At 37.5% G+C, this 26523-nt stretch overlaps 1 protein-coding gene and 1 long non-coding RNA gene across 2 annotated transcripts; one reads left to right on the top strand and one right to left on the bottom strand.

Annotated features, from left to right (window-relative positions):
* Positions 1-779: 779 nt before the first annotated feature.
* On the top strand, positions 780-8473 carry LOC139151961 (uncharacterized). The gene is made up of 3 exons (XR_011556521.1): positions 780-1045; positions 1754-1931; positions 6810-8473. It is a non-coding gene; the product is annotated as an uncharacterized lncRNA (long non-coding RNA).
* A 5564-nt stretch (positions 8474-14037) lies between these two features.
* Positions 14038-26521, bottom strand: LOC139151964 (protein ecdysoneless homolog). The gene is made up of 14 exons (XM_070725023.1): positions 26111-26521; positions 24192-24309; positions 23332-23419; positions 22491-22669; positions 21359-21500; positions 20302-20352; positions 20041-20169; positions 18906-19046; positions 18404-18492; positions 17953-18056; positions 16889-17167; positions 16259-16336; positions 15565-15704; positions 14038-14625 (listed from the first exon to the last, which is right to left on the bottom strand). Exons 1-14 carry the CDS (start codon positions 26367-26369, stop codon positions 14410-14412), a joined length of 2013 nt encoding a protein of 670 aa, XP_070581124.1. The 5' UTR covers positions 26370-26521; the 3' UTR covers positions 14038-14409.
* Between the last annotated feature and the right edge of the window lie 2 nt (positions 26522-26523).

A 26523-nucleotide genomic window follows, 5' to 3' on the forward strand; every position in this document is an offset into this window, starting at 1 on the left:
TTCGAGAGTGGAATAGTTTGCTGTGGACCTTGATTGTCTGTTGTTAATTTCTATGACCATGTTAGATTTATTTTTAGAACTTTTTTATTGCGGGTTATCTTGATATGTTGACTTAAAACTTTTTTTATTTTTGGATTAAAATTAGCTTTTGTGACGCACTTTCAATAATTTGACCAGGATTAATGAAATTAGCATAAGTCTAATTGCACTACGGCCTAAAACCTGCATTTTTTCCCAGTTCACGTTGTCTGACCGATATTTACATAGTGCCCGCCGTCACAGTTGCAGTGAATTGTGATTGATCGATTAATGGCTGAGAGCGGAAACTCAAAGACTTTAACCTGAGATTGTGGTAATGATGATTTCTCGGCCGGTGCTTTCAAGAGCATCAACGGAGACGGAAGCTAGTCTTATCATTTCTTTGTGACATGCAGATTGAAGCTTGACAAAACGGAGACAGAAATTGTTCCCTGTTAACTGATGGCACATGTGGCTTGGGTGTCGCTACACCTACCATTGCACACAAGCGAGATATTATCGCAGTGAAAATCGATCCAGGGACTACTGTTCCCATAATTATTGTACTGAGTAAAACATACGTAAAACAACCATAAATTTACGACGCTATTCCTGGTGACCTCAAATACAATGATCAGCCATGGAATATAAAATAGATCTCAGTAAAGACATATCTTCTCGTCGGTACTAGATTGATGTCGTTCCAGCTGGCGTGTCAGCAGACGCGGCGAGATATAATTTTCATGTGACAGACACCAGACATATGCTAATTCTGTTAGTAATTTCTGTCTGATTATACCGACCAAGACTTTATTGTTGGAGACTAACATTGTCGACTTTGATGACGTTACGCCGTCGATGCTGTGGTTGGGCAGGCCTAATTACGACGTTCCATTCATGGTATAAATAGCAATGAAACTCAGCTCACCACACCACAACTACCTCAAGAGTGAGAGACAGCCCGACGCATAACCCAGCTGCATAACGGGGGTGCAAAATTCGAATTTCAGACTCCTGCTTTGCAAAGGTGAGGTAATATAGACAGTTTATTTCTTTCCCAACTGTCATGCGATTTTATTTTGTTCTTCATCTTCGTCTCTAATATAGTTGTTAAACTTTTGCCTTGTTAGTGTCAATTGTCTTCGAATTGTCAAAAAGCTTTGTTCATCGAACATTATAAAACAAGCTCCCGGGGAGAGTAAGTGTAAATATCAAGTAGGTATGATCCGGTGGAAAAAACCAGCTCAATCGTTTTCTGATCCAGGCTCTGCGTCTTGGCGTCATTTTGGATTTCGGATGTTCCGTATGGATTTCATCAAAGCCGTCTACTATATTGAGAGGGGAAGTGTTAAGTTATATCCACGGAGCCGCTGTACTATACAATGGCTTCGTCTCCCACACAACGCCTCTGCCACAGACTAATTGCCTAAAGTCCAACGAAAGCTAGTACGTGAGATGTGAGATAGCATTGGCGTGGTCATATCTGTGATGTTGTAATATTTATCTGTTTTACGTTACACTGGCATTCTTCGATATTGTATGACCACTCATCCTCTTACGAATGATCAAGATTATTCCACTGAAAGTAAAATCACAAAAAAACTTTCACTAAGCATACTAATGGTGCAATGCATTGCACCTGCAGACTATACCTGCAGACAGATAGTCGTGAACACCAAGACGTCCACATGTCCCTCGGATTCTAAATCCTCGTTTTGTATTGCCTATCTTGCAGGTGCGTTGGACAAGAACGGTGACCGCATTGTCTTTCTACAGAAATGACTTGGTGGACGATAGCTTTCCTGGTCTGTTACATCGTAACCATGGCAACATGTTCACAGCCGCCAAATTTGGGCTCAAACAAAAACTCCGTTCCGCTAAAAAAGAGAGTTTTTCCAATGCAGTTTCATTACGTAAGTTTAACCCGTTTGCATTGCCTTTTTTATCTTTATTTTGGTTCATTTAGTTTATTTATGAGCCACATCTTGTCGTCGCTGAAGTCTTGTAGCCTCATGAATCGAGAAGTCGTTGGAGATAACGATGTACTCATTTTATTAGGTGCAAAGACCAGAATTCTGACCGTCGTAATAACTAACCTTATAAATATCCATATTCTGTAGGAAACACATCAGTAAACTTTCAGGTAATCTCAACTAATGCATTTACACTCGTCGGAAATTCAATGAATAAATGTTACATAACGCTTCCGTTAAGAACAAAATTGTTCGACACGTCAATTTATCAAGGGGAATCCTACTACCTATAACAGGATAATTGCAAATTGACCAAGGCGATATTTAGAGATTTGTGCTCAGTAAACCTATCATCACAGGCATCGTGCCGCTTCCAATTATCAGACATAGTATTAAACAGGGCAGTAACGCTTGCTATATGGGCTATTCGAGAAACTAGAGAGGTAGTTAAAACAAGGACTTAAAGACAGGTGACCATGTTCACAGAGAAATTAGTCAAGCGTGGACAAGTGGCATAATCTTGACCACGTCTTCTCACAGACGTTATGACTTTCCTCTTCAAATTTGATGGCATTTAGTTTATCATAAAGTTTCGAGAGGGTATGAAAAGTATTAGCGGTGGAGATTTGATCATTTGTATTGGATTAATGGTTAGTCTACTGCAGTCGCTACAGGTCAGGTTCTTGTAGACTTACTGTAGTTAGACAATGTATTCTACCATACATCGGTCGACTCTAACAGTGTTAACAATTTGGCCATACTAGCACAGAATAATATCCACTGATGATAAATAACTGCTGGAACGTTTTTCTTTACTGCATCTGCAGATCCGTTGACGATCAGTGCAATCAGTTTTACAAATAATTCTGAATTTTTGTTTGTTTTATTTCCACTTCGACCTATGCTACCGTATCTGTCGAGAAACTGGCTTCAAGTACTGTGGGTTTTAAGCTGCTGAAAGGAACGCACATTTAACAAGCCATTCTTTAAAAATGGTATTTCAACTTGACAGATGAGATATTTCTGGATGTACCCTCCTGTTCGTAGATTCAAACAACGAAAACTACCATTCTAATTGCGCATTTATCAAACAGTTCTTTCTCGTCGTTTTTTTCTACTCGTCTCCTAGCTCGTTTTATTTTCTCATAACAAAGCTAGGCCTGCTTTCTACTTGTGTTATCTTGTCCACAGCATTGATTTAGCCTGCAGGTCTTACTAAACGTTTGCATTATACAATTAACACTTTGTCACTCTGAGCACAGACGTCTACATGCCTGATAACATTTTCACGGATAACCCCGTCGATAACTTACTTTCGATTATGGGGCAATTTTTTCTGTCCTTGTGAGAGCAGAATAAGCTCCTTTTAATGGTGCTTTCTCGATTTCAACTATCAGTCGAATAATCACCGAATCCCTTGGAAATTCATCGGATGAAATTTAACTGAGCGAGCCCTTTGCGTGCTTGACTTTGATGCACCGTATTAAGACCCAGAAAATTTGCTTAATTGATAAGAATTATCAAGAATTATCTTGCACGTTCATGGTCTATAAATCTGCTTACCTTTTTGAGACTATGTCAGACGCAGTCAACGTGATATGATTAAGATGTGATAAGAAAGATGGCCCAACGTAATAATATTTGACTTGGCAATTACCAAATGCTTGTTTCTTAAGAAATCAATATTGTATTCAACTGACAAATTCACTTAAATGAAAACTTTCGACTAGTTTTCTTTACGTGTTCAGTCTCCGCATAGACACATTTGCCGCAATGAAATAACACTTCCTACCGTCTACAATTATAGTTTCTGGCGCCCCAGTATGAATTTTGAAAATTTTACAATTACGTGGTTTAGGAGAATCTTGCCATGGGCAGTGTTTTGATAATATACATTGCCGACGTTTAGATTAGAGAGTCGTGCATGAGCAAAAGTAACAATACAAAGAAGAGGAGGATTTAATAGGTCGAGAAATCAATATTTTATCATTTTATCGTCCCCTCAGTCGGTGGACGTGTACAGTCTGTAGTAATACTACAATTAAACGCCCAAGCCACGCACATTCATTAGTGCGCCGCTGTTGCGTACTTAAGGAGTCGGCGATTTGCGCATCTCCATAATGTTTAGATGTGAAAACCAGCGGTCCTGCTTTGATTCCCAAATAAATTAAATTTATCTCTAACGCTAAATGGAGTTTTTATCACAGTCACGACACGGATAGGTGCTGTGTTTTACGACCGTCCAACTTGCGTGAAGGTCCATCCGACGTGAAAAAAACAGAAGATATGACAACATGTAACAAGTTCGATGCGTATAGCGTTACGATATATTCACTGTATAAACCTGTATCATCGCACCTTGAACATGCGTTTATGTTATGCATGCGCGGGAACGAAACATAGTCTGATCAGAGGTCTGTTTGTTGATCGGAAAAGCGACAGGATTTTTTTTTCAGTTTAACATCTACGCTTCCACGATCCTGTGCGATTAATTTGCTATCTGCGAAAGAGTTTGCTTGTATCGGATAAGGCGCTGATCAGTTATACATCTTTAATAGTCAGTGAGAAAGGAGATTTTTTCAGGACTTAGTTTACATTTCACATCTGTAGTCACGGAAAAAAACCGCTTTTATGTGTCGCATGTGAGTTGCTGAGCTCAAGATGAATGAACAAACCTTTGTGGAATGTCCGCTTTCGATTATTGCAATAGTTAAGTAATTTCCCCCTTTCAAACAAAGACAATTATCACCATGAAATCAGTCAGTCCAGTAGACTACCAATGGAGTCTCGCTAATGAAATTGAGTTGCACGGAAAATCGCCAGGAAAATTCAATGTAATATTGCCATTTTCTTGAAACTTGCACAAAATACTTGGAAAGCGGCGTTTAAAAGTGATTGAAAAATGGTGTCCACGATTCATTTCAATGTGAAATGGAAAGTAGTATCTTCAAGTCTGGCAAAACTTCGGCCAGAAAAATTGCCGACTCAGCAAGGTTGTTTACTATCTTAATATTTTTAAGTTCCATTAGCTGTATCTTCTGGAGATTTTTCCGTTAGTTTTGATTGAAATGATCACTGGCTCATGTTGAATAGCCTGTCAAATAACATAGAATCGCATATTATTCGGAAACATTACATGCCCTACAACTAAATAACATGTGATTTTACAACGAAAATTTCAATTTTTGTCCGGACAGAAATACAAACTTTGTTGACACGCGGATTGCAACATAGGCATTCTTCTGCACCTGCGCGAGCCATTTACAGCAATTTCAAAATAAATATTCATTACTTACGTCGTAGTCCATTGTCCGAGCACGTTCCGTAGCCAGATGTCTGGCAATCCACGACGCAATGTTGTTTTGATCCCGCAATAAACGTGAACTTGTACATATCGCGTGATCGCGGCATCAACATTATCTTTGTTCTCCCCAGCACGCTGAGCATGCCAGACGTCAACAAACGAGCTCGGAAGGGCAACACGTTTGAACAAAATTAGCAGTTTTATGTGGCTATAACATCACTAATCATGTTTGTTTTTTCGTAAAACAACATTTTGCAACAAATATGAGCCTCCAACATGGAATTTTTCGAGATAAAATGGTCAAAAGTTACAAATAATGGCCCTTTAAGATTTTAAGTATCATTCAGTGAGTAACCCATTTATGTAGATCTAAAAGTCACAAGTACAGGAATGAATGTGTTCTGGAAATATTTGTTGAAGCGAAATGACAATATTCAATGCTGGCAAGCTTCATGCTTCCTTGAAGGCGAAATCTTTCCACTAAAGAAATGAGACATGTTTTCACGCGATGTGTCTGCGATAATTGATTAGATAACACTAATTTTTCACATTTTTTGGCTACCTGCTACCACGAGCAACATATGTAATTCCAAACAAAATGAAAGTGCATCTGAATTTTGGTATTCTTCCACCTCATGAACCATAATAAACATGTTCCATTGGAAAAGATGTTACAATTACTATCAATATAAATGTGAATAAATTCTGACCACATAAACCCCACCTGTTAGGTTTCAGTGAAAAAGAAAACTGTTGAATACTTCGAGTTGGCCTGTATTAGTTTTCCGTACCTGCACTGGGGAATATGAGTGCATGTGACTCCATGATGATATTATGATCTCTATACCATGGTTCTTGTTGCAATGAAATGTGTAGTTATGTCATGGGTGATGTTGGTGTGCTCTTAAATTTCATCACGAAAGATTTTTGACATGTAGACGACAAGTATTTGATGGACTGCCGTTATTGGATGCGATGGATAGACAGAAGACATGCTTCTTTTTATTGGTTTAGACATTTCTATTGATCGCTGCCCCATTAGTGTGTAACAACAACAACAACAACAACAACAACAACAACAACAACAACAGTAACAACGACAACAACTACAACAACAACAACAACAACAACAACAATCATCATCATTATCATCTTCATCATCATCGTTATCATCTCCATCATCATCATTACCATCACCATCATTACCAGCAGCAGCATAATCATAATTATCATTCGAATGTCATCAACAACATTACATCTTCGTCGTCGTCGTCGTCGTCGTATCATCATAATCATCATCATCATCATCATCATCATAATCATCCGAATGCCGCCACAGCAACAAGACGGCTACCGTCGGCTGATCATCGCAATCATAAACAAATAACACTCATTGCCTTCCTATCACGATTCTTGTATCAATACCAACTAACATCAGACCACAGTCTTTATGGGTCATTTATTCGAGAGTTAAACAAAGCCTAAAAGTTGACTCTTCATGTTTCTCTTCACAGACAAGCGGAACAGACGATACAAGTGGAGACGGCGGTGACAAACTAGATAGATATAACCAGAGACCATGCGTGGTGGAAACACAGGAGACGATCAAACACGAGGGAAGGTGCACAAAGTTGGGGGGTTATTGGCCGGTGTGTATAGCTGGTGAAATTATAGGCCCGTTCTCAATGGAGTGTGGCCCGTTACCCCCTAGAAAGCAAGGCAGAGCCGTCGCGTGAGGAACAAATTAGAAAGAACTCTCACGGTAGCTTTCGTAGAAACTTACTTTATACATGTGGTTCATTTCTTACGAAAAGCATTATTACTTTACGCCAGTTTCCGGACTTTCAAGCATTTGTACAAAATTATCAATGTGTGTACATATCCATGGCAAATCAGTGTGTTTCCGTGACGTCATTCAGGACTGCTGACGTGTAAAGTTCAAGGATAACTGTTGTGTTTATACCGATACATCATGATTTGTGCAAAGCCGTTTTGCTGGACGACTTGCGTGTTCTACACGACTGAAGAATAAAAGGCAGTAAGCGTTCGTTCACAGAGCTGATTTCAAAGAATAAGAACAAGAATTGAAACTGATTTTTTTTTCAGGACATATGAGTAAGCATAGACTCTAGGGTCCATGGTGTAAGTTTCTTTATATCATGTGATCTCCATATGACATTCACACAAGATTGGTGCTCGGTCACAAGCTAACCTTCATAAAGATCGTTCCGGCTTTGAAGATTTGAAATCGTACATGCCGACGAGACTGGGAACACATCGCATCGAATTCACCATGTTTGTCATCAAATTTGAATCAAACGAAAATGAATAAAAATATGTGGAAAATGTGGCGTATTTGTTCGTCAAAACACACATCCCTGTTTGTTCTTTTTGAATACTGCTTCATCGTCATATAATATTTATTCTCAATCTAAAATCCACTATCGTAACTATCTTTTTAACATTTGAGTTCGGAGATGAGCAATCTTCAAGAGAAGAAGCGTGAGGCAGCGAAGAAATCAGATAATTTGTTTTCATCTGATCCCTAGTTTGTCGTACATCCTGACCAAACTACTTTCACCGAAATGAGAAACAATGACGATGACAACAGCAGCCAAACGAAAAACGAGCTACTGATTACAGCACTGACAATACTGTAAGGACTCTTGTTCAAACTTCCCAATTTTACAACTGTATGAGTTTTACTTTCTGGACTAAATACTGGTTTAACTACGGTGGCATGATATTGTACATTAAATTTGGGCATTTAGAGAAAATCACGCGAAGGAACTTGAGATATAGAATTACAAATGAGTGCTATCAAATGAATGAGAGCTAGGTATAACTGAGTCAGTTAGGCTTACGTTTGGATACAATCTGTACCATCTTCAAATACATACAAACACATGTTTCACAACATTGTATATTTTAGTTTAGTTAAACATTCATTTAAATCATGTTTCGAAGAAAATCTAACAGAGTCCATCATGTGAGACGTTACTGGTCGGTTTTCCAGTGATGTAAAGAGGGTTTGACGTGGTTGTCGACTGATTCTTGTTGGTTTAAATCATGAGTCATGGAAATAAAAAAAAAATCTTCCGAGAGATATTCACTTTTGAAAAATCAAATTAATGGTGGTTATTGGTTCTTTGGTAAATAAAAATACACTCTAAGCTTATTCATCGTCAATGTTTTCTCCTCCTTTTGGGGATGATTGCAATTGTAGGCGAGTCAGTCCTCTTCAAGTTTTCAGCGATCTATTGCGGAACGGAACGAGTCATGTATGTGATGAACAGCTACTGTAGAAACATTAATTCCCGGTGTATTACAGTCGATGGATGAAGAAACAATTAAAGTTTTATGTGAGCGATTTTCATCGCCGCGTGAAAATCAAGTCCACTCCATTCGTTCCTTTCTCTTTTACCGCGTCATTACCCATTGTGACGTCACAGGCGTCGTACGTTCGACGTGAATTTTACGACACGCGGTGGTAAAAAACCAATCGCGCGATGGGTTGAAAACAAATTGACTATTTTGACGAAAAATGTACGAACAGGTGCCAATTTCGTACAGTAAGGTTACAACACATTTGAGAAACAGAAGGAAACGTGTGAGATTTAATCTCAACCCTCAACTGCAAAGACATGTCGATTTGAACACCGAACTCAAACACTTGGAAGGCGAAAAGTACCAACGGACTACCTACCACAAATCAGAGATATACGGTGAACGCTATGATTTGAGCCGTAGCACACCGATACTAACTGCTTTGGAAGGTGAGAATTTGTACAAACTGAACGGAAAAAGTACAGAGACATTGTGATGTATCTTCTGTATGAAAAGCAGACAAGCTTATCCAGATATCTGTTTTTGTGCTAGTGTGTTACTGTACTTGTGTTTCTGTTAAAAGTCTTACAAACCTTCTCCGTGTAAGTCCTGCTCAGACTTTGGACACACCGCTAGATTGACAGTCACCTTTCAACGCAATTAAATCTAGGTGTTTGTTCTTTATCCTGGTTACCGATGATTATTCTGCTATTATGCGATATAATTACACAGGCCATATTCTCCATGCAACGGTGGCTTTACTTCAACTGTGTGTTGTTAAAAGTCTTATAAGCCTTCTTCGTATTGAGTCATGTTGGCCTTTTAAATGACACCTCTAAATTGACAAACACCTTTCATCCAACATCCATAAGTCCACCGCTGAAGGTGTCTGTCAATCTAGAGGTGTCACAGGTCTAAAGTGTCAAAAGGCCGCAATATGGAGTTTACCAAGATGTTTAATAGCATTGTGATGTATGGCCTGTCTAATTAGATTGCATAATGAGAGAATAATCATCAGGAACCAAGATATAGATCGAACGTCCATGTAATATATATATATATATATATATATATAGAGAGAGAGAGAGAGAGAGAGAGAGAGAGAGAGAGAGAGAGAGAGAGGAGAGAGAGAGAGAGAGAGAGAGAGAGAGAGAGAGAGAGAGAGAGAGAGATTAAGAGATGAGGCGGTTTTCCACCATTCACGAGAAGCTTGTCAATCACAAAAGACGATACATAATAAAGATGGTATCTATACTTTGAAATATATCGATTTCTCTGACAGTTACGTAGCTTGTTCAATAAATAAAATGTTTTTGTCTGAGAATTGCTGTTTGTACGTCTGCCAAATTTTTTTCAATATAGCAAAATCATCTGCAAAGATTTCCGCATTGCAATGTTCTTTGTGAATAAATCGACTCTTTGTTGATTCACTGGCTCTTCATCAAGTAGATAATCCATGAAATCAACACAAAGACGTAGTATTTTTCCTCTATACCATGTTATTCTTGTGTTTACTATAAGAGCTTGATATCATGACATTATTGTGAAAATTCATTGGTTCGTAAAAATACAAAACTTTTCTCATCGTCCCGTTTGTCTTCCCAAGAAATCACAGATGTCATTGTAGTGGTCACACATGTAGTCATCTTAACAGCTACAGAAAAATTCCACAAAGTAAATGCAATGATAGTGTTTAAAATATTCTACAGTCAAATGGATCACACACGCAACAGTTACTGTTTTTTTCCCTCTCAGACACATTCTGGTCATACGTGTACTCGGCAGAATGGTTTGAATACACGTCACTCCGAGTGACAGACGGGTCACTAATGATGCGACTGATGGAGACGTTTTACATTCTTGTCAAACGGGGACTTATGAAAGTTTACACGACCAGTATCATTGTACAAAACTCGTCGACAACAGTGAGGAAAACACACTTCAACAACGATAAGGTAGCGTATATCACCCAGACCAAGAATTTGAAACTAAGAAATAGTGTAGATCTGTGCACAGAATTGCCGGCGGGCCAGCGTGGAGTTGGTCGATACAAAATAGTAATAACCTCTGATCTGTTAAGTCATCTTCTCTTGGGTGACAAAGAGACAGCATACATGTTACAGAAAAAAGTTGCATTCTATTTCCTTTCTCTCCTTCATTGGAACCTTCGATTTACACAAGTTCTGCCATGGTAACTTCGTTATTGATACTCCAACTTTGGTAGCCCCGATAATCCCGTTTAAATTGTATTTAATCTCTCGGGGAGCTGATAGTCAGTCGCAAAAGACGTCTGTTCACACATATTAACCTCCCGGCTACCCGCTTTTGCAGCTTTGGTGGTCAAAGATGGACGATTATGGTAGACTTTGTTCAGTGTAGGCTTGCAGGAGACAACGTAAGACTTTTTGAGTAGGAAAGATGGCGGTATTTTTTTTTAGAAAAGAAAGACCATTATCAAAGGTGTAGGACATTTAACTGAAAAGCAAGGAATATAAGTATTTGTGCAGATCAAAAACCACAAGTTTCATCCCTCAAGTGTTCCGACAGTTCATTCCTAAATAACGATTCACTTTCTTTACAGAACGAAACCATCAAAATAAAATTTACGTACTACGGACCGAGCGAAAAGGGCCTGCTGTTCTTACAAGACGTCTACGGAAGCAGACATCCGTTCCGGGTAACATGTACACTGCCACCGTTGGTCGATAGTCCGTGCAAGCGAGAGACATCTCTCGGTGACAGACACAAACGAGATAGGGACAAGAGAGGGAAATGTCGGCCAGACAAATTTCACAAGCTCTCAGGTGACGCTGTTTCCGCGCTGGAAAGCCGCGCAAGCGGGAAAAGCAAGACGCAGAGAAAACTGAAAGCCAGAAAGAGGGCACGATCAAGATGTCGTCACGAATCTGCGCAACAAAGTCAGGAAAAAGAAGAAATGACCAAGGAAGAAGGCCAAGTGAAGCAGTCGTCTCTGAAACAAGCCACAGAGTCAAAACGTGAAGATACACTGCAGTCGGCGGAAGAATCGCCTGCGGAAAAAAGTGAGGAGCGAGAAAAAAACGTGACCTTTGAATTTATAAAACTGCTAGCAAAGGTCAGCTTCAATGAACTGAATAAGAGAGCTGTGTTGAGGCGCTTAGACGGCAGCATCAAACCACTTGACAATATCCAAGAACAGGCTGAACAAGTCGATGGCAAATTATCCTCCGAATCAATCTCGGATGAAGAATTAGCTGGAGATAAATCACTATCCCAAGAACAGCCCGATCAAGAGACACCTGCGGAAAAGTTAGACGGGCATGCGCAAATCACTGGTGAGGAGAGCACGTCAGCTGCGCCTGACTACTCTAGCGCAGGTGAGGATGAAGACGACACTGTGATAGCCAGCCACGAGATTGCAGCTGGAGTATCGGATGATGAACATGGTGAGGCGGCGGTATCACCGGAACACCAGATGTCACCGGATTACAATGTATCACCAGATCAAGAAGAATCACCTGGCGAATCGCCCGATCAAGAGGAATCAGGGAAGACATTTCAGGCGGGAATTTAGAAAGTGAAGAACAGACACCGGAAAGCACAGAACATGTATCAACCGAAACTGGGTCAACTGAGATCGGATCGGGAGAAAGAACAACGACGGCTGCAGACGACAGTACACAGGTGACTGCAGACGAAAGAACGCAAGAGATTCTCCAGCACGTCATCAAAAAATTCGCAGGAAAGAAACTACGCAAGGAGATGTTGAACATGTCATACAGTGTTGAACTGATGGTCCAAAAACACAAACAAAAACTCCAGGCCAGGAGACAACTCAGGCATGTGACGTTCGCACTGCAACCAGAAAAGCAAGCCAAACCAAAACCTAAACGTAGAAGGCGGAGAGGAAGAAAAGCGCCCCCACGACCAGCAACTCCAGAACCTGTCGATACTCCTCTTATGATATATAAGAAAAGAAAGGCAGCAAACATTCAGGAAGAAGTGGACGATGAGAAACCATGGCAACAAATTAACTTGGAGAAGATGGACTTCTTTAAGCCAAGTTTACCACTTGATTTCAAAGAGAGATGCCTGCAAGCTACACTTGACTTTGTCATCAGGAAAGAGCAAGTCACAACATCGAGAGGTTTCCAGACTCATACCACTTTGACTGTGAACAGAGTTCCATTTTCTGATTATCAAAAATATAAATACAGCCTTTGACAATTAAAGCTGCAGTGTGTATGTGTATGTGTATGTGTATGCATGAGTGTGCCTGTAGTGTTTGTCTACATGAGTGTTGGTCATATCAATTTTTCAATGGGGCAACCTTGAACAATTACATGTTTTTTTTTAACTATTTATCACAAAAATATACAGCAAAAATGAAATGATAAGCTGAATCTTGCATTTTAATAAACCTCATCATTTATCGTTTCCATCTGTTCTAGGAAATGTTTTGAAAGCATGAAGCAGTCACAAATTTTGTTTCATTACAGGACAGGCTTACTGAAGCTTAGTCTCGACTTCCAGATTGGTCGCTTCGCCCTTGCATAATAATCATAGAAAAGTGCTCTGCAAGCATTTGGGAGTGTGACTTAGTATGGAGTCGCTAGGCGACGAGGTCTGGAGACTACTGATTTCCACATTCCAGGATAGTTATACCCACCAATCAAATGGCTCCATCAACATTGAGACAATAGGTGAAACTTCGTGCATATTTAATAGGAGTTTCTAAAGATAACTACAAAGAACAAGTCAATAAACTCGTCACTGGTGACTTTATCCAATCAAATGATGTATTGATCATTAGTAAAGACTTTGAGGGATTCCCTCAACTTACAGACATACCACAAGAGTACTAACATGACAGGCATCGTAGTTAGTTTGACTGAAAAAATGGAGCTGACAGAAAAACGGAAGAAAGCAATCGATTGTGGCAATGAAAAACTGTCGATAGAGTGTCTGATAGGCAAGCAGGTTGACGCAATTGCTGCTTTTTTATGTGGAAAGACAGAAAGTCTGTTGTCTTTCAGACTGCACCATTCTGCTACGATACATATAAAGGAGACTTGCAAAAATCGGTCATTGTGGTTGTGTCTCCATTAGTGGCTCTGATGAAAGACCAAGTAAATTTTCTGCAGCAACACAAGGTTGATACAGTCGATAGTATATATTTTGGGGAAAGTAGTGTTCAACTAGGTCAAGGGTCATATCTAAAATTTGAATTCAGTGGTCCGGTTGCCCAGGTGACATCGTCACAATGGAATGCAGTGGTAGTCTCCAGACCCTTGGTCACTTCGCTCCATGACATGTCTGTCCCTACCGCCAGCGACGCACTTTCCTTTGATGGTTAAATTGCTTCAGCGAAGCGAACGGGGTCTGGAAAGTGAGACTAACTGAACCTAACCTTGGCAAAGACAACAACTCTTGCTGTTACCATAGCAATGATTTTGTTCTCTTTATTGGTAAATGATACAGTTGTATACAGTGGAAACCATTGATGACAATGACTGGCAAATTCTATCTTGATGAGCTTGAATAACATTGTGGAAAGACAAACAGAAAACATCTGACGTGATTGCTTGACTTTAAAACAACACCACTGGGACAATGTAGACTTGTTTGCTGCATAGGTATGCTCTGATCACAAATGTTCACCGACAAAGCTGCAGACAGTGAAACTGGAAATTGGTCAGTTTACATGGTGAATATGTTTTGCACAGTTCTGTTTTCAAACTCCAGCATACATGCACAAAATAGTAGCTGAACATAACTTTAGGATATGTTAGTTCTAAATGCCGGCTATTAATCCAGATCATCCATGTCATGCGGGATAGTAATCCCCATCGATTGTAGAATATTTGACGCCGGACCAGCCAGTCCTTCTTGTGACCGGTACGATTCCAACACATTTTTGAGTAAGTTCATATCAATGTCAACAGGTCTGGTGTCTTCATCATCTTCAGCTGCACTTGCTGTCTCTTCCGATTTGCCATCACCAGGCTTTGTGTCAACGTCAGACTGGATGTGAAAAAAACAAAACAAAGTGATGCCTAGATTTAAGATATGCGTTATGTTCAAAGTGACATTATTACTAATTATTGTTACATATTAAGAAATCACATATATTCATTGAACAGTAAAATCTATCAACACAATGAGTAAAATTAAAATTAATTTTATCAACATAAGGTAGAATGCGCCTCAGGGAAAGATGTTCGGACTCTCAAAATTTTACAATCCTTTTCTGATCTACCACTTGTGGAGGGGCTCATTTAAAGCTCTTGGCATAAGAAAAATGTTCACCGATTTAGTTTTTTGAAATTTTATTTTTCCCCATAGATTTAACACAGGGATGGTGGCCATTTTGAATTTCAAATATTGGTAAACGTTAAGTAATTTGTTACTCTAGTACCAAAATTTGCATGGTGATTCATGATTTTTATTCTCAATTTGGTGAGAGAATGGTTAAAAGTTTCACTGAGGAAAGTTTGAGCAAAAGTTTCAGTCTTTCACTTTCGAGGCACATACTACATTAAAATCCTTGGTCAATTTTCATATCATGCAGTATTCTCGGTACACTGAAATGCCGCTCTGAAGTGAAACAATTTCTGAGCACTAACTGGTGTTTGCTGTAGACACGGTGTCTCCTTTGTAATACCATCTTCATAGCTACCTAACATTTTATTGTACAAGATAACGTTACACATGGTAAAAGTTTGATATGGGAATTGATCATGGACACTGATTAAAACATATAACTCCTGTTATCTATAATTGCAAAGACTTCCGCGGATATCAACGCCACATCTGGACAAACTGGTGTATTTCTCTCTGTGTACACTTCCACTACAAAAGTCTGTTTTATCTGATTGTTTTGGGGGAGTTGCACCTGGGTACATGTTTTATGTCTGCCATAAAAAGAGGACAGACTGACAAGGTTGGCTTTCATTTTTGTACCTGAGCTGGCAGCTTTTCAAAGCTTTTCCCAATGTTGGTTTGTGCAAGTTCTCTGTCCATTTGCTCCATGACAGCCTTCATGCTACCATCACCTGCTTCTTCATCATCATCATCATCATCATCATCATCACCATCAGATTCTGTTGATAGAAAGAATTATTTGTATGTGTAACATGGGAGGCACAGAAAATTAGCTCATGTACTTAAAACCACAAACGTAGATAATTCCAATTTCTGTTTTCAAATGTCAACATAATTAGGAAAACCAAATATACCTATCATAGAGGTCTATATCTGTACAGGGTTGTGACTGTGTGAATGCTGGTTTTATGAATAATTGCAAGGTAAGAAACAGTTGATATTGACAGACTTTCTTTCAAACTTGTAACACAAACAGATGATAGTGTTGCCCACTCTATGGAAAGCTGAGAGAATGGTAGAGACATGACAAACATACGTTGGAAAACTAGTAAAATTTGCTTTGCACACACTTTGATCTCACTGACCATCAAGCATTCTCACTTTAATGCATTTCTACTTTATCAAACCTTAAATTCAAACAAGTTGAATGTAAATCCTTGTGTTTGCTCTACAATATTTGTTGAAGTATATGACAAGCTAATATGCCCATTGTCACACACACCATGGCATTGCCACAGAATCAAGAAATGATGTGAGGAAATCAATTTCTAACCTTGCTCTTCAATTTCATCATCTTCATCAAGAAAATCAGAATCTTCATCATGGTCATCTTTCTTTGTACCTCTGAAGCCTACAATATATAGAAAATAATATTTGCAAAGAAATCATTTGGCTCACGCTCTACAAAGTCACAGTGCCAACCTGAAACTTGCTTTCTAGCTAAACTCCTACCATGATACCAGATTTCTAGCCCTGATACTGTCCTGCACAACCACCTCTGCATTCTGTACAGCCTCACATTCATATGACTGTTTATGACTATGGCCAAATGTCGGGAATGGAATATGAAAAGTACCAGGAACAGAAATCAAGTTGATACAGCCTGACAGCATTGGCAGAATAATAAGAGAGAGTGTTCTATTATCTGATGACAACTGCTATGTTCATGATACTGCAATCTTGAAGCATGACTATATTTAAACCAATCTCTACGAGTTCAAGTTCCTGTGAGTAGCTTTTAGTCACAAACCAAGTCACCAGCCACCATACTGCTTTTGAAGGCCACAATGCTTTTTAAGCATAATTAAATCTCAAAAAAAAATACAACTTCAGTAAACCCAATTACACTGTGGTCAATGAAGATTGCAACAACTGCAGATGGAGAATTTGAGAGAAGACTCACCAACATTCATCATTTTCTCAACTGCTTGAAGGAATGCCTCCGGGTTGAAACTAATTTTTGAGTTGTCCGACATCCATGGGAACTCAGCACCCTCATGACTGGACACTTTATTCACAAAGTCTTTCATACCGGAGGTTATTGATTCTGAGTCAAAGTTCATTTCATGTGAAAGGTCAGTTTCTTCAGCAGACTTTGGTTGACTCGGTGTGTTTCTCCTTCCAGTTGCTTCATATAGCATTTCATCCAATTCATCTGGTGACAGGTACATCCATTTATCATCTACAGAAAGGTGTACAAAATGTTACCATTGTAATAATGACTTCTTGGATAAAAATATTCGATGGGTATAATGTAACCAATTCTTTTCATGACCACAAAAGTACACTGCCTTTGTTAGTTTAGCCTCACTGCTTGGTTCACACATCACTGTAAGACCAAGCTGGTTGTACAAAATGACCAATATGGCGTATTTTAATAAATTTGACCATTTGAAAACACCTTACGCAAAAATAAAAACATTTTTCACAAAACATTTTTCACATTTTTGTCTTGCTATGACATACATAAACATACTGATTGACACTGACTTTATTATGTGTCATGGTGATAGTCTAAGTGAATTTTACAGCATTGTGTATGTGTCAATGATCTTTGGATATTTTGAATTTTCTGCTTAGGGGCAAATCATTACATCTAGGAAGGGGTGGTCAAAATGGGAAAAAACTCTGTAGAGCAGAAACTGCTGAAAGTAAAAATTTGCAGCCAAGCTGAGTTTTCCAAAAAAGTGTGTAAATTTGGGAAAAAATGCCACATTATGGAAGAAAAAGATGCTTTGGCAAATTTTGAACTGAAAAAAGTGCATTTCAGAATCCTAGCCACCCCTTAAAGACTAATGGCGCATCCCTTACTTTGTATGGGTGATAACCAATTCCACAACACCTTTCATATTATAACAACTTATTCACAGTCCAGATTACTCAAACTTCACTTTAAACAGCTATGGTTGACATTAACACAGAACCCACTTGTTTGTTGAATGATTGACATCTATTGCAAACACTTACCATCTTCTGGAGGCAAAGTCTTTTCTTCCTTCTTGAGTTTATCAAGATCCACTTCAGTTGTTTTCAAAATCTGAAGAACTTGATGCCCTGGGTCTGCACTTTCTCTGAAATGCAGAAAGTGACAGAATATGAACAAATGAACCAAGCTTGTGAATAGAGATGATGACAAAGTGTAGGAATACATTCTCATCATTTTCATACAATGCTCTACTGTGTTTGAGCAGCTGTACATGTCAGGGAAATTTGTCAAAGAGCAAGATGTATTCCACTGAGTCTAGCACTAAACCAGTGTGAAGTGGAAAAGAAATACTCCATAGACTAGCAGTTGTCAGCCATACAAGTTGATGGGATACATCTCAAGCTGGGCAACAGCTTGAAAATGAAGTGAATTTGGGCATTCACTTATCTGAACAACGTGGCACTTTCTGAAAATTCTGAAATATCTACTCACACTTGATCTGACTGTACCATAATTTGTTGATAGTACTCCTTGGCTGATTTTAACAACTGACGATACAGCTTTGAACCTTCAAGTTCACCCTGAAATGAGGAATATTACAAGACTATTGTGACATCCCTATAAAGTCAGTCCTGGAGGACATATGTGTGAATGATATGGATTGTAATTTTGCACTGAAATGGTTGTTACTGGTAAGAAAAAGCAACAGATTGCATTTTGTACAAAAACATTAAACCAGTAGTCAATGCAGAATTATGGAAAACAGCTATTTTTTAAAAATAAGGATAAGGATAAGGATATTTTATTTCCCAATAGAACAGAAAAGAAAAAGAAAAAATAGACACATTAACGATTAGTAAATTGGGTAGGGACTAGAAAATAGTATCATACTAATCGAGTCCAGCCCCCAACCATTCACAATCGCTGAATCTATCATTTTGCCATAGGGCGTCATGTTGAAAATCAATTTAAACATCCAAGTCCATGTACTTACTCTGAAGTAGTCTCTATCCTTCAAGCACTTCACATATCCTTGCCATCTGACTTCATTCACTTCTGTCTTCTCTGCCGTCTCTGAATCTGAATCTGATGGTGTCTGCTGACATCTTGCACACAGAATTTCAAAGCCATAAGCCTGGACAGAAAGGCACTCGGTCAACAGCTAACATGCTGTGAAGCACCATCATGCACACGGTGTGAAAGTGCTTGATTGCTCGTGTGCTTCAAGAAACTCAGTAGTGGGACAAACTGGTTTTCCATCCATATTTACATCAATCTTTCTCTATTCAAACTGCCTAACGCTGGTCGATCAGTTAATGGATATAATGTATCTTTTGTATTTCTTTTATTCCACTTCAAGTGAAAAATTCTGACTATCACGTCCCATTTGAATTGGTCTAGATATCTAGGAGTAATGTTGCATGACCAAACATTGCAAAACTGTGTCAAGTGAATCATGATTCAAGAGTGTAGTTAGATTGACAAATTTCTACTCTCCATATTTATACTCTGTGAATGTCACCATATTGTAAACATTTAATTCAGAAGCTGAAATCGACAAGCAGATAATTGAAGACTTGGGATTATTGCTGGTATCCACTGGGAGAGGACACATTCATGTAACTACCATATGACTTGGGTTTTGGAAAAAGCTTAAAATTCTGTGAGACAAACGTTGTCCTGGTTTAGTCTCTTTTATCAGTCTGCTAATTATAGGAATTGGCATAACATGAAAGTAAAAAAATCAGTGTGAAGAACACATATAGTGTGGTAACTTCACCGACAAGTTCAGTCTAAAATAAAGCTAGTTCATTGGATGCTGGTTTGAATGGAAAACAGAGAACCAGTCATGGGAAATATGGAAAACTAAACATAGCACTGTGTTTGATGGCAAGGATAAGTGTTTGAGTTTAATATGATATAATACATACTGGTAAAGTCCATTGAATATTCCTGATCTGTCTCACAACACAACATTCCCTTTTGTCAAAGATATGGTTGAAATCTTTCATAAGAACACCTCAGCTATGAGATAGGATTATGCTTTGACAATTTAGAACACAATCTTGTCAGCATGATAAGTATTTCTTGGAATTACTTTTGGAAGGAGATGGGGCTAGAGAACTTACCAACTTCATGCCTAGATCCCAGGCCTTGAAATTGCGATTTGATTGTGAAGGCATTGCCCAGTTGCTGGATTTAACAGGTTGAAATCTTTGCTGTATCAACTGACCATACAGGCATCTTGTAAATTTCACCTGTGACGAAAATGAGACTTTGGCATAATATACCGTTGGGGTAACCAAAAAAGTGAACAACAATGAAACAATGAAAGGGACGTTACCTGGTTTGGATGGCAGTATCTGAGTAGTGAAATTAAAATCACTTACCCTTCTCATAATCCTATGTTGTGGTGGAAAATACTTCATACTTCTGCAAGCCTGGATAAAGAACAAATACACAGATACATATGAAGTGTGACAGCACTGGATTAAAGTTGCACATGATTCTGTCAGGTTTAAGGATGTACCTGCGGTACGCGCGCGTGGAATTTGTCACTTCCCATAGGATTACATTGAAATTTGCTGGAAAATCAATTTCTACTATTGTCATTTTCATGAAAATTTGCACAAAGCTCTGTCTAGAGAAATAAATAATAGTGATCAAATAAAATGATATGGTCACCGCGCTAACTTTTGAGATAAACTGCATTGAATTATTTCGTCCATAGAAAATGCATTGGTGAAAAAATGCTGACTCAGCATTTTTTAATCATAAATGGCAAAATTCATGGTCCTGTATCTCAAAAACGAGTGCGGTGACCCCTACATTTTATCACACATTTTGATAATACTTACAAAGGAGAATACAAAAATCGACAATTTAGAGAAATGACATTACTTTTAATTTTACCGATCGTACATCCTTAAGGCAAATTCAAGGTCAGTTCATAACTGTAGAGTTCCTCTTAAAGCTTTCAATTTTTAACAAAAGTTTCAATCACTGGATGCTAATATTAAACGTAAATTGCACAGCCTATAAAATGGTAGGTTCCACTAAGTACTTATTCAAAATTTGTAATGACAATTCTTTTTGCCAAGGATATGTACGATGAACAATTTTGTAAGATCGGGAGAGAATTTCACACTCAATCTAATATAACTTAACTGCATCTTATTGACAATAAATAATAATATATTCCCTACTTTGCAACCTTTATCGGCACATCTGTGCAATGGACTGGTTGATTTTGACAATGGTTTGACATTATGTCACCCTGATATTTTCTAAATAAAGTGACTCTTGTGAACAAGTTGATACTTAAAAACTCACAAACCGATTTCTTTGTGAATGATTCCAACGTCAAGAGTGAAAAAAAATCACACTGAGCCAAAATGTCACACTGAAGGCATCTTTTGTTGATTTTTTGTGATGTCATATGCTTACCTTAAGATCTAAAGCATCTCTGCTATAAAATGCTTGTACTGCTGGGGAAATCAACGCTGGTTTCTCGTGTAAAACTGTTGCCACATTTGCCGGGATGTAACAGTTACTATGGTGAAAATATTCCTGAATTTTTCCTGGGTAGCTGTTGAAATCAAGCAAAACTTTAAACATTAATTATACTTTGTCTAAACATGAAAGAGACCAAAAAATATTTCTTTGTGTCTCTAGTATATTGGATAGGTGCTTGATCCTTTCACCATCATTGGGAGTAGAACTAGAACTTGTTTAGTTTAGTTTAGTTTAGCTTATTGCATTTCCAGGTCTCTGGCCCATATGCAAAGGAATTACATGTCAAAGGAAAACTTACATATTAATTATGAGGTAGTTACAGGAATGCTGACATTTAAATACAGAGAATTTCCTTTCAAATCTGTAAAGTTTTCACAAGAAAAGTGCCCAATTTACGTATAGTACATTCATGAGAAGAATGTCTAAAATGTTGAAATTTACAATGATTTGGATGAAAGTAGATATCTTTTGGTATGTATAGTGATCTCAGCTCACTGTATGCAGAACATTCCGTTAGAAAATGAAATTCACCTTCAACTTTGTGAGCTTTACACACTTTGCAAAATCTCTCATTTGAAGCAATCCCTTCACGTCTACCTATTTCTATATTCAAAGGTAGAACAAGAAATCATTTGGAGAACCTTAAAATTGAAATTTAAAAATAGGTATTTTTCTGATTCAAGAGCACTTTTAAACCCAATATATGTGTTTGCATTTTCGGTCTTTTAATGACATTTCCCCACCATTGTTGAGTTTGAGTGAATTTGAACTCAGAGTAAAAGATGTTTGTTTGTAACCTTGAACTTGTAGTTGACATAAAAAACAAAATGGCAAAAAGAACATAAAAAGTTACAGCTACTGTCTCTTCAACAAAAGAAAATCAAAGTATTTCAAAAGTATTGCCATTAGTACAATGAACACTACAGAAACTTCACTACCCCAAAATCAAATATATAGTGACTTAATCCCTCTGTATTTTACAGTCCTATTACTTGATGAATTACATGTGGCAAGAAAGAAAGCTGAATTTCTTTTTCACTGAACAATATATGCTACAACCTACCCTTTGATCCTTTTCTTCACACAATCTTGGATTTGTGGAGAGGCCCTGGTCCTATCAGGTACATGTCTCAGAGTTTGCAATGCTATTTGAAGGTTTGGTGTTCCTGCAGGCAGTATGGTTACATCTGCCGGTGAATTTGGTATTGGAATGATATGAACATCTCCATTCTGCAGGAATACCTAGTGGTAGGTAACATCTTAAATGTTATGCTTTGCTAGTAATGATTGACATGTATATATATAATTCTTAAAACTGGTTTATACTGGTAAAATATATATATATATATATATATATATATATATATATATATATATATATATATATATATATATATATATATATATATATAATATATATATATATATATATATATATATATCTATCTATCTATCTATCTATCTATCTATCTATCTATCTATATCTATCTATCTATCTATCTATCTATATATATATATATCTATATATATATATATCTATATATATATATATATATATATACGTATATATGTATATGTATATATATATATATATATATATATATATATATATATATATATATATATATATATATATATATATGTATATATATATATGTATATATATATATATATATATATTTTTTTTTTTTTTTTACCAGTATAAACCGGTTTTAAGAATTGTAGAATTGTAAAATGGCTGTCAAGTTACACTGTGAGCACTACAGGATTCAATGAATCAAATTTCATCAATATAGCTGGACCCTGTTGATGAATTTATTCAGACCTAACAATGCCAAAAACTATTGATAATTTTGCCTGAAAACTATGTTTTATTGTAGTTTGTCTTTGTAATGTCTACATACCCTGTTGACACTGGTTTGTGGATCAAGCCATTTTGGTAAATATTCAGCAGCTTCTATCAATAGGAATTCACCGTCTGTATCATTTACTCTGTGAACAGTGAACAGAGAAAGAATTTGTAAAAATCACATCAAAATTTAATAGCAGTGTACTTGTAACAGCTGTTCATCTTTTGAAAACAAAATCATAACAAAACGTGATGATGAAATTTTGTTGTGAAAATGGAGTAAACCTTTTATTGCTGGAATGTTTCCCAAGACAATGCTTTGTAGAATTATATGGTGTATCATATCAATTTACATACTGATATAATGCACAACCTGGAGATCCCCTTCATTTGGCTTCTCTGACGCCACCTTGATTCCAAAATCACAAAGGGTCCTCTGTTTTGACATCTTTCCAATTAATTAAACTTCAAAGTGACAACAGACGGAATAAAAACAATGCAATTTGACTTGAGTGACATAATGAGAGGCTGAAGGTGGGGCCTTCTATGGTAGTGTTTGAGAGATGTATACTAGTATTATGAGACTCACTTGGCTCTATGCGTGAACTTCTGTGTTGATTTTATGACTGCTTAAGATTGTTACGGGCATTTTGTTTTAGTTTTTGACTAGAAATCAAAATGTAATGAAAAATTGAACGTATAAAACGACAGAAACATGACAATCTGCAATATTCAGGGAAAGTAAAGATTATTAACCTAACGTCCATCATTTTCAACCTGTATGGCGTGCAGATGGCTTTTGGAATCCACCTGCACAGACATAAAATGGATGTGCACAGTGTATGGTGCAGGTGGGTATTATGAACCTTGCGTAATAAAAGTGTCTACAATATTAAGGTTTCATATTTTGCTTACTTGACTGCTACTTCAGGATAAGCCCTGGTGATTTGAAACAATAAATACACAATAAACCATTCATCTTCAATGTTGTCACCAAAATTTGTCTTTCCATGTAAATATGCAGGAATATCCCCTGAAAAGGAGAAGAAGTTTCAGTTGGCTTTGCTGCAATCTCTGGCACAACCACTTCCACATTGTGTTGTGTTGGTGCAATAGAATGACAGCCACCAATTGTAGTGATTGAAAGGTGATGTGGGCTGAATATTCAAACCTTTCTCTTTGACTACCCCTGTCTAACCATGGAGCTACTCTCCATGGTCTAACCATAGACACTTGTGACAATAGTCTGTCTACCTGGTACAAATAGAAAGACTGACAAAATGTCACACCAAAATATATATATATATATATATATATATATATATATATATATATATATATATATATATATATATATATATATGTGTGTGTGTGTGTGTGTGTGTGTGTGTATATATCTGACGTTTATTGGATATGATTGGATATATATAGAAAGACTGACAAAATGTCATACCAAAATGGGAATATATATATATATATATATATATATATATATATATATATATATATATATATATATATATATATATATATATATATATAAGCCAAGTACGCGAAGTACAGCCCCTTTACCTACATTCTAAGCCTTGTAGGAGATATGTAAAATTACAATGACAGCTAGATGTCAATCAATGTACCGGGTGGATGCAAATACACCTAGGGCAAGAAAGATCTCACTAAAGCCTTCTTAAGGGTCTAGGTTTGAGCTAGCTTTTTCTTTATTATCTGATAATATCGTCTAAGATGTCTACATTAGAGAGTTCCAGGAGCATGAGACCAAAGTGATCTAACATGGATAACATTATCTGATAAAATAGTGTTTTGGGCATTGTCCACAAACCCACTTCTAATATTAGACTCAAACTTAGAAGTTAGATGATATTATCAATTTTATCTGATATTATCCAATAAAACAGCATGCCGGGCATCCGCCATTTCCCCCTCATCTAATATTAGACTCTAACTTAAAAGTTAGATGATATTATCAATTTTACCTGATAATATCTGATAAATCAGCATGTCAGGCATCAACCACTTCCCCACACTTCAAATTTTAGACTCTAACTTTTATGTTACAGTCTAATATTGGAGTGAGGTATTAGCTGATGACTGACGTTTATCGGATATGATTGGATAAAATTGATAATATCGTCTAACAATCTAAGTCAGAGTCTAATATTAGACGGGTGAGGAAGTGGCCGATGCCCGACATGCTGTTTTATCAGACATTATCAGATAAAAATGATAATATCATCTCAAATCTAAGTTAGAGTCTGATATTAGACAGGTTGGGGAAGTGGCCGATGTCCCAACATTACGACATTGTGTCTGACATAGTGTAAGCCTGATCTCAGTAAAAGTTGATTACTTTCACTTGTATGTACAGTACAATACCTCAAAACAGCATGTTGGGCATTGGCCACTTCCCAACTTGTCTAATATTAGACTCTAACTTAGATGGTAGACGATATTATCAATTTTAACCGATATTATCCGATAAAACAGCATGTCGGGCAATCGCCACTTCCTCATTCGTCTAATATTAGACTCTAACTTAGAGAACTTAGATAATATTATCCGATAATGCCTAAAGTGCCAATGTCGTGGTATCCTCGACTGCATCACCACTGTATCAGGTATGTTCTCATCAGTTATTGTTTTGTTGGTCCTAATATTCTCATACATTGGCAAGACGACTACCACAATGTTTATCGTAAATGTGTTTTTGCTACTGAATGTCGTCATCGGAAAACATAACAACTCTCTCATGAGCTCAATTTCCGGACAGAACCACAGTCCCTCTATATACACCGGTGGATACTGACAGAACTTACCAGCTTTAGTCACCACTCGTAAATTGAATGGGTCTCTGTGCCAAATGTATTCGACCAGATAATGGCTTACATATGCTAAATATTTGTCAAGTAGTTCTTCTGTCTTTTCTTCGTAGTTTTTGTCGTCTGCATATACCAGATCATAGTTTACGTACAGATAATATTCTATCACATCATCATCCACATGTTTCGAGCCCTCCATTTTGTTTACTTCCGGGGTCATGACCCCGAAATACCCTGATGGTGCACCAGAAGCCATCAACGTGTTCTCTACCTCTTTACATTAAAGTGAGATAAAATAATATCTACAGAGATCACTCTGAAAATAATTTTCAAACAGAAAACACATGCGGCATGCCTTGGATCAGATGACACCTGTCACCTTACATCACGTGATCAGTCAGGGTCATTAA

This window comes from Ptychodera flava, chromosome 15, assembly GCF_041260155.1.
Source record: "Ptychodera flava strain L36383 chromosome 15, AS_Pfla_20210202, whole genome shotgun sequence".
Lineage (NCBI taxonomy): Eukaryota > Metazoa > Hemichordata > Enteropneusta > Ptychoderidae > Ptychodera > Ptychodera flava.